Consider the following 17,443-nt stretch of genomic DNA (forward strand, 5'->3'; position numbering starts at 1 on the left):
CCCCCCCCAAATTACACCCTAGCCCATGTACAGTGTTTATTGTCACGTCCCCATGTAAGCCTTAAGGCAGCTGCTTTAGTGTGATTACAGCTCTGGATGGACTGATATCCTATTTCAGCGTTTTAGCTGCAGGACTGAGGCAAGCGTTAGCTATGTGTTGGTGGTTTTACAGAATGTCCGTTTTGATTTCAGGCTGTTGGGGCCCAAGGCTGCGTGGTGTAACATTAGCTTGTTCATGTCTCACAGCGGTACCGGAGCATGATGTCACGGCACGCAAGCGGTGGTGTAGTAATTGAACAGTGTGTGTGTGTGTGTCTCACCTCTTAATGTCTCACCTCTTAATTCTGCTCCACTCTCCACCGAGCGTGGCGACTGTCGAACGGAGGCTGAATCTCAATCTGGCTCCTGGCCGCATTTACATATTTATTGGTCCCGAAAGAGTATTTAAGCATGCAAGTGCAAGACTCAAAGTGACACCTTGTCTGTCAGTGTTTTTGTACAGTAAGATGGATGGGACACCCCACCACCACCTTCGTTTACCTCAGTAGTTAAGAAAGAAGGAAGGAAAGGGACCATTGCCCATTTGAACCACATTTAGCCTCGTTTCTAGAAGTATTTTCCCATCTTATTAGGCTTGCCGAGTTCATCTAGTGAATCTATTATACTATCACTAGGGGACAAGGCACAGCTAAACCACACAGTTTTGAGTTGAGTATAATATGAACTGATGGCTCAGACACCAACAATGAGTTCATAACAAGATGTCCTCTCCTCACCTGCCTCTGGGCCAGACCATTCACATCACGTTAATGTTAAGTCCCTGTGACGTTTCAGCAACGCTATCGCATCAGGTGGCACTAACGGCCATGCAGGGCCAGGACAGCCAGTTCAATCCAGTGGAGGTGTAGGGCCGTGTAGAGCTAGGAAGCTGCTGGTTGACCAGGCCCAGCAAAGCAAAGCGCCGACTGCGACTCTACTAATTGAGTCATGTCCGTGCGCCTCGCCTCCTTTGTAGCGTGAAATGAACAGTGACCTACACCGCACCCTAGTGCTCACAGGAGCCTTTGAAGCCCAGGGGGACAGGCGAGCCCCCTAGCACCCCCAACCTTTGCCTGAGGGGCTCCCGAAGGCCAAAGCACAGCGGCCAACTGGCCCGGCCATCTGGCATCTGCTCTCTCCGTCTGACAAACGTAGACAAATTAGCCTACAGACCCACATATGCCTTTTGCCACCCTCGATTGACAGAGGAGAACAGGGAGTAGGTTGGGTCAGAGCCTATTGGGTTTTTAAAGGGGAGTGAAACAGCAGGTTGGCTACATAACAGTATAGTACAAGATACATTGAACTGAACTCCAGTTATATTTTTTATTTTTTTGGTCAGTTGATTATCAGTTATCATTGATTGGTCAAGGATTACACCCACCTGTGAACCCTGGTATAACAACATTTCTGATAAGGATAAAAACAAGTATACGTCAAGGCTGTGAGTTGTGCTCCAATGACAACTAGTGTATGCTGGAGCACTACAGATAAGGAAAGTGGCTCCTATATGTCTCACAGACATTTCTATTTACGTGCCATGCTATTTGGCTTCAGCAATGCTCCTGGGCCACTGGTAGGTGGAGACACGTCTGCCCTTCTACACCCTACGTGCAGCCACAGCACAAGTCCAAATCCACCAAACCCCTGAACAGGAAGCTGAGAGATGAGATGCAAAAAGGAGGAATGGAAAGGAAAAGAGATAAAGAAAGGAGTGTGTAAAAGAAACGGATGGAGGGAGGAAGGGCAGAGAGAGGGTGTGCCCCAGATAAGTGAGTTTCTCCTGGTTCTCTGTGTTTGCACAGCGTTCTGGGTAACAATGCTGTTTCTTCCTGCTGACCTCACAGGAAGCACTTTCAAAGCTAACTGTGCTAGTTGCTATCACAAACCAAAATATCATCTCTCACGTTCAGACCTGAACATCTGTGTTTGGCTCCGATAAATAACGTGTCAAAAGTGCTATCAGATTTGTGGCCCTCAAATGGTGGGAGTTGCATGCTAGCCTAATTCATTTAGTGAAGACGCTGGCTAAGCAAGCTGACCCAGAATAGGCTAGGCAGTTAGAAGTTTGCCCCTGCTCTTAGTAATGTGTTGCATTTGAGTTGTTTAATAAGTTGAGAATTCCAGGCTACGCTTTGAAGATGTGTCCTTAATGATGGGAGAATGAATGTCCTACGCGGTATATTAGCCAAGAGCACACTGCTGAGTGCTGACTGTTGAATGGAGGCCAGTGTTATTGATCCAATGAGCAGATAATAAGATGAAATTGTTGCAGAGACATTCTGTGAGTGGTAATAGCATGTGTGCCTGGCAGCCTAGCCCATTGGAAGGGCCCCCCTCCACACCGACCCCCCCCCTCCGCCGTACTCATTTCCAATCAGATAATCGCTGTTCTTTTGTCTGCCCTCTGAATCTTTCTAAGGCTGTTATCTTCTACTTGTAACCTCTTCCAGTAGCTATACATTGTTCAATATAACAAGTAAGGTCTAATAAATGTAGTTCTAGCCTATGTGTTTAGCAGTGGGGTAAAAAATACTTTCAAGTACTACTTAAGTAGTTTATTGTACTGTACTGTACTTTACAATTTATATTTCAAAATTTTACTTTAGTGATTTTCTATTAAGGTATCTTTGCTTTTACTGAAGTATGACAATTGGGTACTTTTTCCACCACTGGTGTTTTGCTGTATATCAAATAGTGTTTTCTGCAGAGGATCCTGTTTCTGAATATATGTTGTGTTTGTTCCAGCCCATAAGGACAGCAGCAGCGGCAGTGTGGTGAAGCAGGGCTCCTTGGAGCATCGTGAGGGTCAGAAGGGTCGTTGGAGCATCTGCCACCTAGAGCTGACCCCCTGTGAGCTGCGTCTCTACAGCCTGGACAGCAGTGGTAACCGCCAGCTCTGCACCGCCTACTCCCTGTCCCACTGCCAGGGGGTTAGCCAGCCCCAGCCACCACAGGATGGACGAGTCCTCCAGGCCCTCTTCTTCAACAGGTAAAATAACGGTGCTCAACTCTTAGGAGACCTCTTGCCAGGTCTCCTTCCTAAAATAGGTCTTCTAACCTGAACGGAACTTCCTGGATAAGGTTACATCAAGGTTACATTAAATAAATCAAAGATTGTTGGAGTCAACAGTCAATTACATAAACATGAGTTGCAATTGTTTTAAAAGACCACTCACTGACCTCATCTTCAACAGCTCCACCCGCCTGCAATTACGTGCCGCCTGCCAGTGGGAGGCGCTAGACTGGAGGAGGCAGATCTGGGAGAGAGTATTGGCTGCCCGGCCCGCCCACAAACAGGCAGAGCCGCCTCCGGTCTTATCACCGTCGTCATCCATCTCCTCTGGAGGTCTCGACACCAGACCAGACCCCATTGGTCCTGCTGAGGCTGTCCTGACCCCTCATACCTCGCATCTCCCCCCAGCCCGGCCCACGGCCCTGCCCCTGTTCACCAAGCGCTGTGCTGATGTCCTTAAGGTGGGTCTGCTCCACCAGCAGACTGACCTCAACAACTGGAGGGCTTTCACCTTTGTGTTGAGTCGTTCCACGCTGCAGGCCTTCCCAACCGAGGGCCGGGGGCCCGTGTCCGAGCCTGTCCTCCGCTACCCGCTGGCCTCCTGCTTGGCCGTGCAGAGGGACGAGGGGGCCAGCGCCGCCCGTTTCCAGGCAGTCTTCCCCAGAGAGGTGCTCCGTTTGCGGGCTGAGAGCCAACTCAAGGCCCAGGACTGGGTGGAGGCCCTGCGGACGGCCGTGGCGGCCCAGAGGCCCCAGGGGGAGGAGGGTCAGGGCTCCAGCCAGGCCCAGCCAGGTGCAGTGTCGATGGGGACGGGGGTGCTGCTGAGGACCAAGCCCTCCAGGGAGAGGAGGCAGAGGGATGCCCAGAGGGCCAAGAGACAATCAGTCACCACCAGCTTCCTCAGTATCCTCACCTGCCTGGCTGTGGAGAAGGGCCTGACCACCCAGAGCTTCAGGTGTGCAGGTAGAGACCTCCGCCTGTTACCACACAGACACACACACAGTCAGTCTGTGCAAGGCACTTAACCCTAATTGCTCCAGGGTCGCCGTTGATAATGGCTGACCCTGGCCGTGACCCCACTCTCCCAGGGTCTCTCAGGGGGAGTTGGGAACGCTAAAAGCACATTTCCAAAAAAAAATAAATAAATCAAATTCACACATGCATTTTAATACACACTTGCACACGTGTAAAATATAAACCCCCGGAAAAGTCTTTTTTTACACTGACACTAAAGTGACACATACTTCACTAAAGTTCCAAAAATCTAATCTGTCACATCACTGGTTCATCTACATATCTCTACTCTTTATGGAAAGATGTTTTATAACATAATCCTTCAAAACCGTGGCTTTATATTGACTCAAGGAGTAACTCCTGTCATTAGTCAAAAATCTATTGATATTACTACAGAAAGAGACAGCATACGTCAATAGTGGTCTGCAAACACATGCATTGCACAATCTCAGATGCATACTTCTGTGAGGGTAGCTAGCTAATGACTGTCAGAGGGTGCAATATAGGCCTTGTATCTCCCAATCCTATCTACAGAGCCTTCAGAAAGTATTCACACCCCTTTACTTTTTCCACATTGTGTTATATTATAGTCTGAATTTAAATGGATGGATTACATTGAGGTATTCAGTCACTGGCCTACACACAATACCCCGTAATGTCCAAGTGGAATTATGATTTTCCAATTTGTTTTACAAATTATTTTTAAAAAGTTTAAATGTCTTGAGTCAATAAGTATTCAACCCCTTTGTTATGGCAAGCCTAAATAACTTCAGGAGTAAAAATGTGCTTAATAAGTTCCATGGACTCGCTCTGTGTGCAATAATGGGGTTTAACATCGTTTTCTTTGATGACTATCTCATCTCTCTACCCCACACATACAATTGTCTATATTGTCCCTCAGTCGAGCAGTGAATTTCAAACACAGATTCAACCACAAAGACGAGGGAGGTTTTCCAATGCCTCGCAAAGAAGGGCACCTATCGGTAGATGAGTAAAAATAAAAAGAGTCATTGAATAGCCCTTTGAGCATGGTGAAGTTATTAATTACACTTTGGATGATGTATCAATACACCCAGTCAATGCCACTTTCCCTCCAATAAAACAAACACAAACAGACAGACAAACAGCATCCCTCCAATGGAACACTTGGTAGACCCACAGATGTTTTGGGGTCTGTAATTTTATGGGTTCACCTCACCACAACCAAAATAAACACACACCCCTATTTTGTTTCTCTTTATTTTTCACTGCACGACGACATGGCATTACCCAGAGTCCTGTGCGGTGGCGTTACCTTTGTTGGCAATGCAGCTTTGTTGTGGTTGGCTTCAAAAGGGCGGCTGGGAGACGGCTGGGGATCAAGGTGTCTGGGGCTCTCACCCACAGCCACCAGTCCTTTGAGCTTAGACCAGTCACCTGTTACACCACTGGGGGTCACAGACCCCCCTCCCCAAATAACCAGCTTTCTCACACACACACACACACACACACACACACACACACACACACACACACACACACACACACACACACACACACACTGGCTGGCTGACTGTAGCAGTTTTTGTATTTACTAGGCTTATGACCTAGTATGTTTGTAGGAGTTATAGAGAGGTAGCTACAGTTCATAGTTCCCCTTAGAGATGTCTCCACCATTACATCTGTTTCGTTCCCTAAGCCTCAGTGGACCATAACTGATATCTCACGACCAGATAGCCCCTTCTTCTGTCTGACAGCTCAGTAAATGGAGCCATGGCGGCTCTGTGTTTGGTCTTTCTGGGTGTGAAATCTGTGCTTCCTAAAAGGGGATGAATGAGGTGGTTTCCTCCTTCTCTTCTGTAACCAGCTCTATTAATGCCGTCTGAAAGGACCTCTGAACAAGGGGAACGGGGCACCTGACGATAATTGGCCGGCATAAAGCAGAGGGAAAAAAATCATTTTTTATAATCAAAGACAGGCGCCCGGGAGGCTGGGATGCTATCGTCAATGCGGAAGCTAATTGTTTGATACAGGGGCTCTTTTTGCTCGGGCTGCAGACCTCTTTGTATGAGACACAAGCAGAGAATAACAGCTGGATACAGCTTGTCCCATGCTCTGTTCACAAAACCCTTTAATTATGCGCTCTCTTTTTCTCCCTATTTCTCCTTTCTCTCTTTCTCGTTCATTCAGACTCACACAGTCTCTCATGCTGTCACTGTGTTCACTGAACTCTACTCTTTCTCTCTGGCTCATTCTCTCCCTCTGTCCCCCCTCTATCTCTCTCTCTCTCTCTCTCTCTCGTGCTCTCACTCGCTCTCTTTTTCCTCTCTATCTCTTCCCGCCCTCCCCAATCCCCTTGCCTGGCTCCTTGGTAGAGTGCCAGTTTCCTTTTGACTGCTTGTTCTTGTCAGTCACTTAGCTTTGGATGGAGAGTCAGGAGCCAGCCTGTTGTATTACAGTTTAATGGCTTTTCCCTAAACAAATATCCTTGGCCTCCACGGCTCTGTTAGGGGGATTAGGGGACGCGCGATGAGGAGGGGTGAGGACAACAGGCAAATAGAGTGAAAGTGAGAGAGTGGGAGAAAGAGAGGAGAGTGGGAGAGAGGGGAAGTTACCATTGTTGGGTCTGACAGAGAGCACAATGGCCAGGGAGTGTAGGAGGGGGGCGTGGGGGTTCAGGGGTCCCCATTACTGTAGCTTTCGCCCCTCTGTCTATTTTTTGGGGCTGTGATTGAGCACCCTGTGCCTCTTCTGTCCCCCACCTCCCCACCGGCCGACACCCTCTGGCACCAATTTGTTAGCCCCCATAAAGGATAGATGATGGATGGTGGATTGGCCCCGCCTCCTCCTGTGCCTGTGTGTGTGATTCTGGGGGGAAGGTTGAGGGAGCATGTGCACCCTCTTTTCAACTAGGCTCTGGTGTCTACTAATTACCCATCAGACCTCAGCAACTTAATGGTCTAGGAATGTGTAAAGAGGCCAGAGCACAATAGGCCAGAAAAATGCAACAATACAACCAAAAACAATCCTTGAGTTGAATCTTCTTGCCTTCATTCCCCCTGTCTTGCCTTGCTCTTCCCTGTGCTAGCCAAATCATCAAATGTATTTATAAAGTCCTTTTTACATCAGCAGATGTCACAAAGTGCTACACAGAAACCCAGCCTAAAACCCCAAACAGCAAGTAATGCAGACGTAGAAGCACGGTGGCTAGGAAAAACTCCCTAGAAAGGCAGGAACCTTGGAAGAAACCTAGAGAGGAACCAGGCTCTGAGGGGTGGCCAGTCCTCTTCTGGCTGTGCTGGGTGGAGATTATAAGAGTACATGTCATTAAGGACAAATTGGGGAGGAGAATCTGACTCAAATCTCATGTGCTTTACCATTTCTTTCTCGGCTGTTCTTTTGACTGGAGAGAAGTCCAAATATCCTTGTTAGAACAGCGGTCTGTAATGAGGAGTTTTGGTATGGCGTCTCAAAGCTTCAGATGAAGGGTCTTAATTTGATCACCCTGTTATTGTAGAAAACTTGTAGTGTATTCTAGGTTTAAAAAGTTTGTAATTTCCACATTAAAATATCAGACGTGATTTACCTTAACTAAAAATATATCAACCCCTACACATTTTTTAGAATTATAATCCACACAATAATTGACATTTTCACATTATGTTCCTGCTGTGAGAAAGGGTCAAAATAAGATTTTACATCTGTATTCACATGAATCCAGAAGAAAAGAAATCAAAAACAATTCTGGGCCTGGCTGAACACACATTTTTGTATTCAGTTCTTGATGAATATTGAACTGTGACCTAAATGCATCTACAGTGGGGCAAAAAAGTATTTAGTCAGCCACCAATTGTGCAAGTTCTCCCACTTAAAAAGATAAGAGAGGCCTGTAATTTTCATCATAGGTACAATTCAACTATGACAGACAAAAAAATTTGAAAAGTTTCTCAATAATTTGTTATATACCCTTTGTTGGCAATGACAGAGGTCAAATGTTTTCTGTAAGTCTTCACAAGGTTTTCACACACTGCTGGTATTTTGGCCCATTCCTCCATGCAGATCTCCTCTAGAGCAGTGATGTTTTGGGGCTGTTGCTGGGCAACACGGTCTTTCAACTCCCTCCAAAGATTTTCTATGGGGTTGAGATCTGGAGACTGGCTAGGCCACTCCAGGACCTTGAAATGCTTCTTACGAAGCCACTCCTTCGTTGCCCGGGCAGTGTGTTTGGGATCATTGTCATGCTGAAAGACCCAGCCACGTTTCATCTTCAATGCCCTTGCTGATGGAAGGAGGTTTTCACTCAAAATCTCACGATACATGCCCCCATTCATTCTTTCCTTTACACGGATCAGTCGTCCTGGTCCCTTTGCAGAAAAACAGCCCCAAAGCATGTTTCCAGCCCATGCTTCCCAGTAGGTATGGTGTTCTTTGGATGCAACTCAGCATTCTTTGTGCTCCAAACACGACGAGTTGAGTTTTTACCAAAAAGTTATATTTTGGTTTCATCTGACCATATGACATTCTCCCAATCTTCTTCTGGATCATCCAAATGCCCTCTCTCTCGCAAACTTCAGACGGGCACGTCTGGCACTGCAGGATTTGAGTCCCTGGCGGCGTAGTGTGTTACTGATGGTAGGCTTTGTTACTTTGGTCCCAGCTCTCTGCAGGTCACGGGTACCCCCGTGTGGTTCTGGGATTTTTGCTCACCGTTCTTGTGATCATTTTAACCCCACGGGGTGAGATCTTGCGTGGAGCCCCAGATTGAGGGAGATTATCAGTGGTCTTGTATGTCTTCCATTTCCTAATAATTGCTCCCACAGTTAATTTCTTCAAACCAAGCTGCTTACCTATTGCAGATTCAGTCTTCCCAGCCTGGTGCAGGTCTACACTTTTGTTTCTGGTGTCCTTTGACAGCTCTTTGGTCTTGGCCATAGTGGAGTTTGGAGTGTGACTGTTTGAGGTTGTGGACAGGTGTCTTTTATACTGATAACAAGTTCAAACAGGTGCCATTAATACAGGTAACGAGTGGAGGACAGAGGAACCTCTTAAAGAAGAAGTTACAGGTCTGTGAGAGCCAGAAATCTTGCTTGTTTGTAGGTGACCAAATACTTATTTTCCACCATAATTTGCAAATAAATTCATTAAAAATCCTACAATGTGATTTTCTGGAGTTTTTTTTTCATATTTTGTTTGTCATAGTTGAAGTGTACCTATGATGAAAATTACAGCCCTCTCTCATCTTTTTGCCCCACTGTATAAGATTGTCACTGGTCAGATGAATATGTGAATGCACTATATTCAGGGTTGGGTAGTTTAAAACATTTTTTTAAAAATGTCATCCGTTACTAGTTAATTATCCAAAATTGTAATCAGTAAGGTAACTTTTAAATGACCCAAACTCAATAACGTAATCTGATTACATACTTTTAGAATACAAAAATGTCTGTTACCATTTGAACGACATATTTTGCAGGATAAATCCATGTTAAAGTTTACCTAGCTGGCCATATATGGATGTTAAAGTTTACTTTATGGGTTGGTTATGTAGTCTTTTTCTAACCCATAACTTTCTAATACATATAATACAACTACTCAATTATATCTATACATTAAAAAACAAAGTCTATCAGAATTCCAGTCATTCCAAGAAATGTTATACCCCTTGATCTTCCAGAATAGGACTTGGAAATATGGAAGTATAGATTAGCCAAATTGTTCTACCTGAAAAAAAAAAAAGAAAGAAATACTCATTATCCAGCCCTTCTCTATTTATGATTTTGTTGTCATGGAGGACTGATTGGGCTCATTTGATAAATAAATGCTGCCCTTATGGAATGGCATGCTTTGAGCACTACTGAAAATTGCTATTTACATGTAAAAAAGGAATGCCATATGCTGCATTTGCTATAGGCCTATTGGTTACCTTTTTGTTGGTGACACTTTGATATCTTGATAATATGCAGCTGTTTAAAGGGCAAATCCACAGACGAAACAATAACAAAATGTCCACCCCGCCTCTGTTTTGGTAAAGAACTGAGGGATGGGATTGGAGAAATATAATGACTAATAGACAGAGCAATGGATGCAAGGACTGACCATCCTTGATAACATGGTTAAAACAATCATTTTGATATGAGACTATACAGTTTTTGTTAACTCTACAATGTTTACAAACATTGGAGAAAAACAAGTTTATATTTTGGGTTCTGATGGTTCTGACAGTTGAACTTAGCTCATGAGGCATTTATAAGTTATATTCTTCAAGAATCAATGGATATATACAGTACCAGTCAAGTTTGGACACACCTACTCATTCCAGAGTTTTTCTTTATTTGTAATATGTTCTATATTGTAGAATAATAGCGAAGACATCAACACTATGAAATAACACATATGGAATCATGTAGTAACAGAAATTATTATATTAAATTATTATATTATAATTCTTCAAAGTAGCCACCCTTTGCCTTGATGACAGCTTTGCACACTCTTGGCATTCTCTCAACCAGCTTCAGGAGGTAGTCACCTAGAATGCATTTCAATTAACAGGGGTGCCTTGTTAATTTGTGGAAATTCTTTCCTTAATGTGTTTGAGCCAATCAGTTGTGTTGTGACATGGTAGGGGTGTTATACAGTAGATAGCCCTATTTGGTAAAAGTCTAAGTCCATATTATGGCAAGAACAGCTGAAATAAGCTAAGAGAAATGACAGTCCATCATTACTTTAAGACATGAAGTTCAGTCAATGCGGAACATTTCAAGAACTTTTCATGTTTCTTCAAGTGCAGTCGCTAAAACCATCAAGCACTATGATAAAACTGTCTTTCATGAGGACCGCCACAGGAATGGAAGACCCAGAGTTACCTCTGCTGCAGAGGATATGATAATTCGAGTTACCAGCCTCAGAAATTTCACCCCAAATAAATGCTTCACAGAGTTCAAGTAACGGACACATCTCAACATCAACTGTTCAGAGGAGACTGCGTGAATCAGGCCTTCATGGTCAAATTGCTGCAAAGAAACCACTACTAAAGGGCACCAATAATAAGAAGAGACTTGCTTGGGCCAAGAAACAGGAGCGAGACATTAGACCAGTGGAAATCTGTCCTTTGGTCTGATGAGTCCAAATTTGAGACTTTTGGTTCCAACCGCCGTGTCTTTGTGAGAGAGTAGATGATCTCTGCATGTGTCGTTCCCACCATAAAGCATGGAGGAGGAGGTGTGATGGTGAAGGGGTACTTTGCTGTTGACACTCAGTGATTTATTTAGAATTCAAGGCACACTTAACCAGCAGGGCTCCCACAGCATTCTGCAGTGATACACCATATTATCTGGTTTGGGCTTAGTGGGACTATCATTTGTTTTTCAACAGGACAATGACCCAACAAACCTCCAGGCTGTGTAAGGGCTATTTGACCAAGAAGGAGAGTGATTGAGTGCTGCATCAGATGACCTGGCCACCACAATCACCCAACCTGACCACAATCTCTTGACCCAATTGAGATGGTTTGGGATGAGTTAGACCACAGAATGAAGGGAAAGCAGCCAACAAGTGCTCAGCATATGTGGGAACTCATTCAAGACTGTTGGAAAAGCATTCCTTATGAAGCTGGTTGAGAGAATGCCAAGAGTGTGCAAAGCTGTCATCAAGGCAAAGGGTGGCTACTTTGAAGAATCTCAAATATACAATATATTTTGATTTGTTTAACACTTTTTTTTGGTTACTACATGATTCCATATGTGTTATTTCATAGTTTTGATTTCTTCACTATTATTCTACAATGTCGGAAATAGTAAAAATAAATAAAAACCCTTGAATAAGTAGATGTGTCCAAACTTCTGCAAGACAATGAGAGAGCAGCTGTGGTGATTACCTCGAACGTTTATTCACCATAGGAAGACACGGGTGGGACTATAATAGCCTACAAAAGCCTATTCCTGCTTTTTTCCCCACAATCGATCAAGCACATTTGGTGTGTCATCATAGTGATCTCTGACTTGTGGTTAGATTCGCTTAGGTGGAACAAATTAAACTTTTTTCGGGCTTATTTGAATGTCATTTGGAAAAGTTTTTTTCCCTTTTCGCTAACATCCTTTCTGAATTTAATTATCTAGTTTTTCAAAAGTATCTGTAATCGGATTAGAATATTTTTGCTGGTAGCGTAATGGATTACAGTTACCGTGTTTTTGTAATCTGTTACATTTATCATAAAAATAATAAAAGAAATACGATTTCTAGAAATACTACTTTTTTAAGAAATACCATAACTACTATTTCATATTGTTCGTAATTCTAGGTAATATTTCATAGATATCTGGAATCACTGGGCAGTTACTTTTTGCTAACCAGTCATGCAGTTCAGGACCCTACCATGAAAGGCCAGTGACCCTCCACCTGTGTGTTGTCTTTGTCCTTTTGTTTCATAAGAATTGCGCCACATGCATATGATTGTGATTGTTCACATCAAACCCATACTGAAACAGAATTTAATGAGCAATATTTATTCAGCTAATTGCACATGGGGAAACACATGGTTGTTTTTCTGTTGCCGATGTTCATTTGAAGCCTGATTTACCCCCCCCCCAACACCTCCTCTACCCTTCTATAAGGGGCAGAATGTACCCCCAGGTTCCTCTCAAAGTTTGCTTGACCCCGGTCTTTCAGCCTGTGTGGATTCACAGGGTCCTCAGGAGGGGAGGGCTTTGTAGGGACGAGGAAGAGAGGAGGACTGGAGTATCCAGAGGGACAACCAGGGAGACAAGGTTGAGAAAAGAGAGATGCTTTGGGGTTGGGTGGGAATCTGTAGGTGGAAAGGGGTGTTAGGGGAAGAGGTGGACGTTCACATCAAAAGATGGGCAGCGCGTCCCCCACCCTCCCCACACATCCCCCACCCCCCCCCCCACGCATCCCCCACCCTCCCCACGCATCCCCCACCCTCCCCACACATCCCCCACCCTCCCCACACATCCCCCACCCTCCCCACATACACAAGCACTCTCACTCTCACACACGATTTTCTCCCTCACACACAAGTGTTCTTCTGCCTGAATGAGACATCAAAGCAGAGGCCTCTTGTCTTTGCCCCCTGTGCATGCACACACACACACACACACACACACACACACACACACACACACACACACACACACACACACACACACACACACTGGTCAATGTCCACTCAGCAGTGCGGTGGTGTAAAACGTCGGACAGTTGAAAGCGTGGTTGAGTAGGAACCCCTCTCTGGGGACGACAGAGCAGAATTGACCCTCTCTAGCTGTGGGACTGGGACCTGAGGGGCCACAGTTTCATCATAGCAGCAGGTAGACCTGGGGTGCCTCAGTATTACAACAGTGGATTTCTCTCACGTTCTATCTCCTCCCATCACCTCTCCTCCCCTCAGTGTCAGCCATTTTGAGGCGACACTGGAGGTTTTAGGGAATCCCTACAGTGGCCTCTCAAGTGGGAGCTTGAGATGGTGGGTCCATGGTTTTATTCCTCTTCTTTCCCACACTGGTGGGCATAGACAATCCTAGAGGGCATGTTGTTCCCATGAGCACCACTGCTCTGTCCCTCTGCCCTCTGCACTCTACACTAGAAGGCTACTAGAATGTACCTAGCTGTGTTAGGGAGCTGTGGCTTTAGGGAGGACATAACCATGAAGTGAGCTCCCATGTGGCTTAGTTGGTAGGGCATGGCCCTTGCAACACCAGGGTTGTTGGTTCGATTCCCATGGGGCACCAGTATGAAAAAGTATTAATGTCGGCACTCATTACTGTAAGTTGCTATGGATAAGAGCGTCTGCTATATGACTATACTGTAACCATGTAGATCAATATGCATTTGTTTTTTTGTGTGAGGGTTTTTGTTGTTGTCGTTTTTTTTTACTGACAGTGACAGCAGACCCAGCGGCCGTTCCAGCTGTGGTTTGCTCGTGGCCAGCTCATTCCCAGCAGTTACACAGCGTTTGGCCGCTGGCACTGACCATCCTCTCCTCTCTGCTGGACATTGCCCATGGAGGCCCTAACATCCATCACACACTAAAATAAGCCACATCATCCACATCATTAGTATAGGATCTGTATTGCCAAGGCACCATCCAACACAACAAGTTACCGTCCAGATTTAAACATGCTGGATCCTATTTCGGAGAATCGAACCTATACAGAAGCCACGGTGTAGTTCTGGAAACGACAATGTTAGTGAATGCTATCAATAATTTCCGAGAACACTTGGAGGAGCCCTTTTCAGAAAACCCCAATGGCTAAATCCAGCCCTAGTGAGTTGAGTTGATGGGCATCAGAGCAGCAACAGGCTGGTTTGTTTTCTGGGGGAGTGGATGGGATGTGTGTATTTATGGAGCGGAGTGGTTAGTGTGGGTTTGTGCTGCGCTCCTACACTGATTACAGGGCAGCCTCGACACACGACACCCCGCCGCAAGGTCTGTGGTACACGCCACACTGCAGCCTCCAGGGTGTGTGTGTGTGTGTGTGTGTGTGTGTGTGTGTGTGTGTGTGTGTGTGTGTGTGTGTGTGTGTGTGTGTGTGTGTGTGTGTGTGTGTGTGTGTGTGTGTGTGTGTGTGTGTGTGTGTGTGTGTCGAGGATGGATGGTAAAGAGGGAACTAGAGTTGAGGGGGGAAGACACCAACTCTCTTTTTATAGCTTGGGGTCCCTGCCACAAAAACCTCAAGTTGACATTAGCTCCAGTGTGCCTGATCGGCTGATTGGTGCATGGCTAACTCCTTACCTCAGCCAGTGGCAGTGCAGCCCCTGTGTTTATGCCCAATTGCCTTGGATTTAGGAAGGCATAAGGAGGAGATGGGTTCTCTCTCCAAGAGAAACGGACACACCACATCGGTCCCTGCTTAGTCATTTAGTCATTCATTGGGGCCTCTTATATTGCTTTGGGTTGTGTTCTCCACCGGCTTTCCCTCTGACTGAATCATAGTAGAAACTAATAGGCCTCAGAGTTTGAGGTAATTAAGATGTTGGCTGGAGAGGCTATTGGGTTAATGTAGTGTTTGTGATCTGTACGTTTTTTTTTACATTGGTGTGCCTTATGTACACAGTGGTTAATGTTAAACCAATTACTCCCAAATTGATTTTACACCTGGACTAAAAAGCATGCTCATTGAAGAATCTCCATTACAAGTGCTCGGGCCTAATGTCCAGGAATAGGCTTGAGCCGCCGGCCCGATATGCTTTTATTTGAGACGCCTTTGGTTATTTGAGACGCCTTTGGTTATTCGAGACGCCTTTGGTTTCTCTCTGTAGTCATAGACTGTCACTAGTGCTCTATCAGGTACTTCAACAACAACATCCCATAGAAAGCCTCCGCAGATAAAGCAGACGAAATCAGAGACTTGTATTATGTTCATTCTAAGTTTCTCAGGTCCTGATCTGTTGCTCTGATAGCTGGCGTTGGTGTCCGGCTATGGAGACGATGTTTTCCTCTCTGTCTTTTCCTCTCCTCTGTCTCTTTTCTTTCCTTCTCTCTATCCACGTCTGATCTCTTGCCTCTCTCTTGTCTCTGTGAAGTAAAGAGGAAGGCACCACGCTCCATCGAAAAAGAGCAATAGCGTGCGAGTCTTTATCCATCTGAGGTCCTTCCTCCTCTCCCTCTTCTCTTGTTCCTTTCTTCCTCTGTGGCGTTCCCCGCCCTACCAGATCATCCTGGGGATAAGGGATACCTGCCGTTGCCCCTTTCACCTGTTTGGGTTCCAATCGTCACCCTTGGCGTGGGACCCGAGTATTTGGGGGAATGCAGACAGGAACAATAAAAGAGAGTTTTCAGAGGATAGCAGCACTACTAAACAACCTCAATAGAATCCGAGGATCTCTCTCTTTAGTGTTCATTAGACAGCAGAGCATTGAAGTCCCTTCTTGTTGTGACTGCAAGTAGGACTGGGGAAACCTATTGATCTCTGCCTCAGTCTCAACTGGGTTTGAGGGATTTACTGAACAGGTGATGTGGCTGCAGTTTAATGGTTCTCGTAGTTATAGATGTTTGTTTGCTTGGTTGAACGTGGTTAGTGTGGCAATTAAGAGGTGCCATAAACTGCTACATATTAACACTGTGCTTAAGAGCCCAGACTGACTGGGTCTCTCCTCTCTAATCATTAGCTGTAGCAAATGGGATTTTCAATCTCCTGACAACAGCTTCTCTCTGTGACCTGAATATGAGCTGTCTTTAGTGTCTTACCCAACAGGTCATTTCTAGTAAATGAGGGACTTTATTGCTCAACTTGGAGCTCCAGATACACAGAGAGCATTTTGTGCTTTAGTTCAGCTGTAGACACACACACACACACACACACACACACACACACACACACACACACACACACACACACACACACACACACACACACACACACACACACACACACACACACACACACACACACACACACACACACACACACACACACACACACACCCACACCCTTATCCAGTATCTCCTCTCTATCTCTGTGCAGGGTGTCAGAAGCCAGTAGGGTTGTCGCGGGGCAAGGCCAAGGTGTGTTGCTACAGTGGCTGGTACTACTGCCAGAGCTGTCATCAAGACAACCTGTTCCTCATCCCTGCCCGCCTGCTGCACAACTGGGACACCAACAGACACAAGGTGAGAATCAATGGTGATAAATGCACACATTTCAGAAGTATGTCCAGCTTATTGAGATACACTTGGGAACGTTCCCTAATTACACACATGCGTATCTTAAATTGGGTGGACACATGGATGTGGGGTTGGGTGCCCCCATACAGTATAGAGAATGCTGCCAGGTTACATTTTCCCTCCAAACTACCCCATGTGGTCCCACAACTCATACACACACACACACACACACACACACACACACACACACACACACACACACACACACACACACACACGCACATACGCACATGTATGTATACACAGTCATAACCCCACATCCCTATGCGTTCTCCACCACTCAGCCCTCCCATCCCTCCCCTGTGTGTCCTGTCCAGGTGTCCAAGCAGGCCAAGGAGTTCCTGGAGTTTGTGTATGAGGAACCCCTGCTGGACGTGCAGCAGCTGAACCCGTGTCTGTATGAACACTGTGAGGGCCTGGCTGCAGTACTGCGCCTGAGACAACAGCTCCAGTCCCTCAGAGCATACCTGTTCAGCTGCCGTGCTGCTGTGGCCGAGGACCTCCGTAGAAGGTGAGAGGGGGGAAATTTCCAAACTGTAGTAGACCCAGTTCCTCCTCAGAGCATACCTGTTCAGCTGCTACTCTGCTGGGGCCGAGGGGGGCTTTCAAGGCGAGGGGCATGGGGAGAGGGGAGTACTTAAAGAATGATTAATCAAGGCCTTGATTGTTGAGTCAGGTGTATGGGCACTGAACTGAAACTCCAAGACCATCTTTAG

At 45.7% G+C, this 17,443-nt stretch overlaps 1 protein-coding gene across 7 annotated transcripts in view; it reads left to right on the plus strand.

The window, feature by feature from the left end:
- LOC118366958 (pleckstrin homology domain-containing family M member 3-like) overlaps nt 1-17,443 on the plus strand; it is a 58,628-nt gene that overhangs the window by 17,340 nt on the left and 23,845 nt on the right. For all 7 annotated transcript variants that reach the window (XM_052493698.1, XM_052493697.1, XM_052493702.1 and 4 more), the window contains exons 3-6: nt 2,788-3,031; nt 3,237-4,018; nt 16,528-16,673; nt 17,045-17,238. In XM_052493698.1, coding sequence (XP_052349658.1) covers nt 2,788-3,031; nt 3,237-4,018; nt 16,528-16,673; nt 17,045-17,238 — 1,366 coding nt within the window. The remainder of the gene's footprint in view (nt 1-2,787; nt 3,032-3,236; nt 4,019-16,527; nt 16,674-17,044; nt 17,239-17,443) is intronic.

The sequence above is a fragment of the Oncorhynchus keta genome, chromosome 34, assembly GCF_023373465.1.
Source record: "Oncorhynchus keta strain PuntledgeMale-10-30-2019 chromosome 34, Oket_V2, whole genome shotgun sequence".
NCBI classification, from domain to species: Eukaryota; Metazoa; Chordata; class Actinopteri; order Salmoniformes; family Salmonidae; genus Oncorhynchus; species Oncorhynchus keta.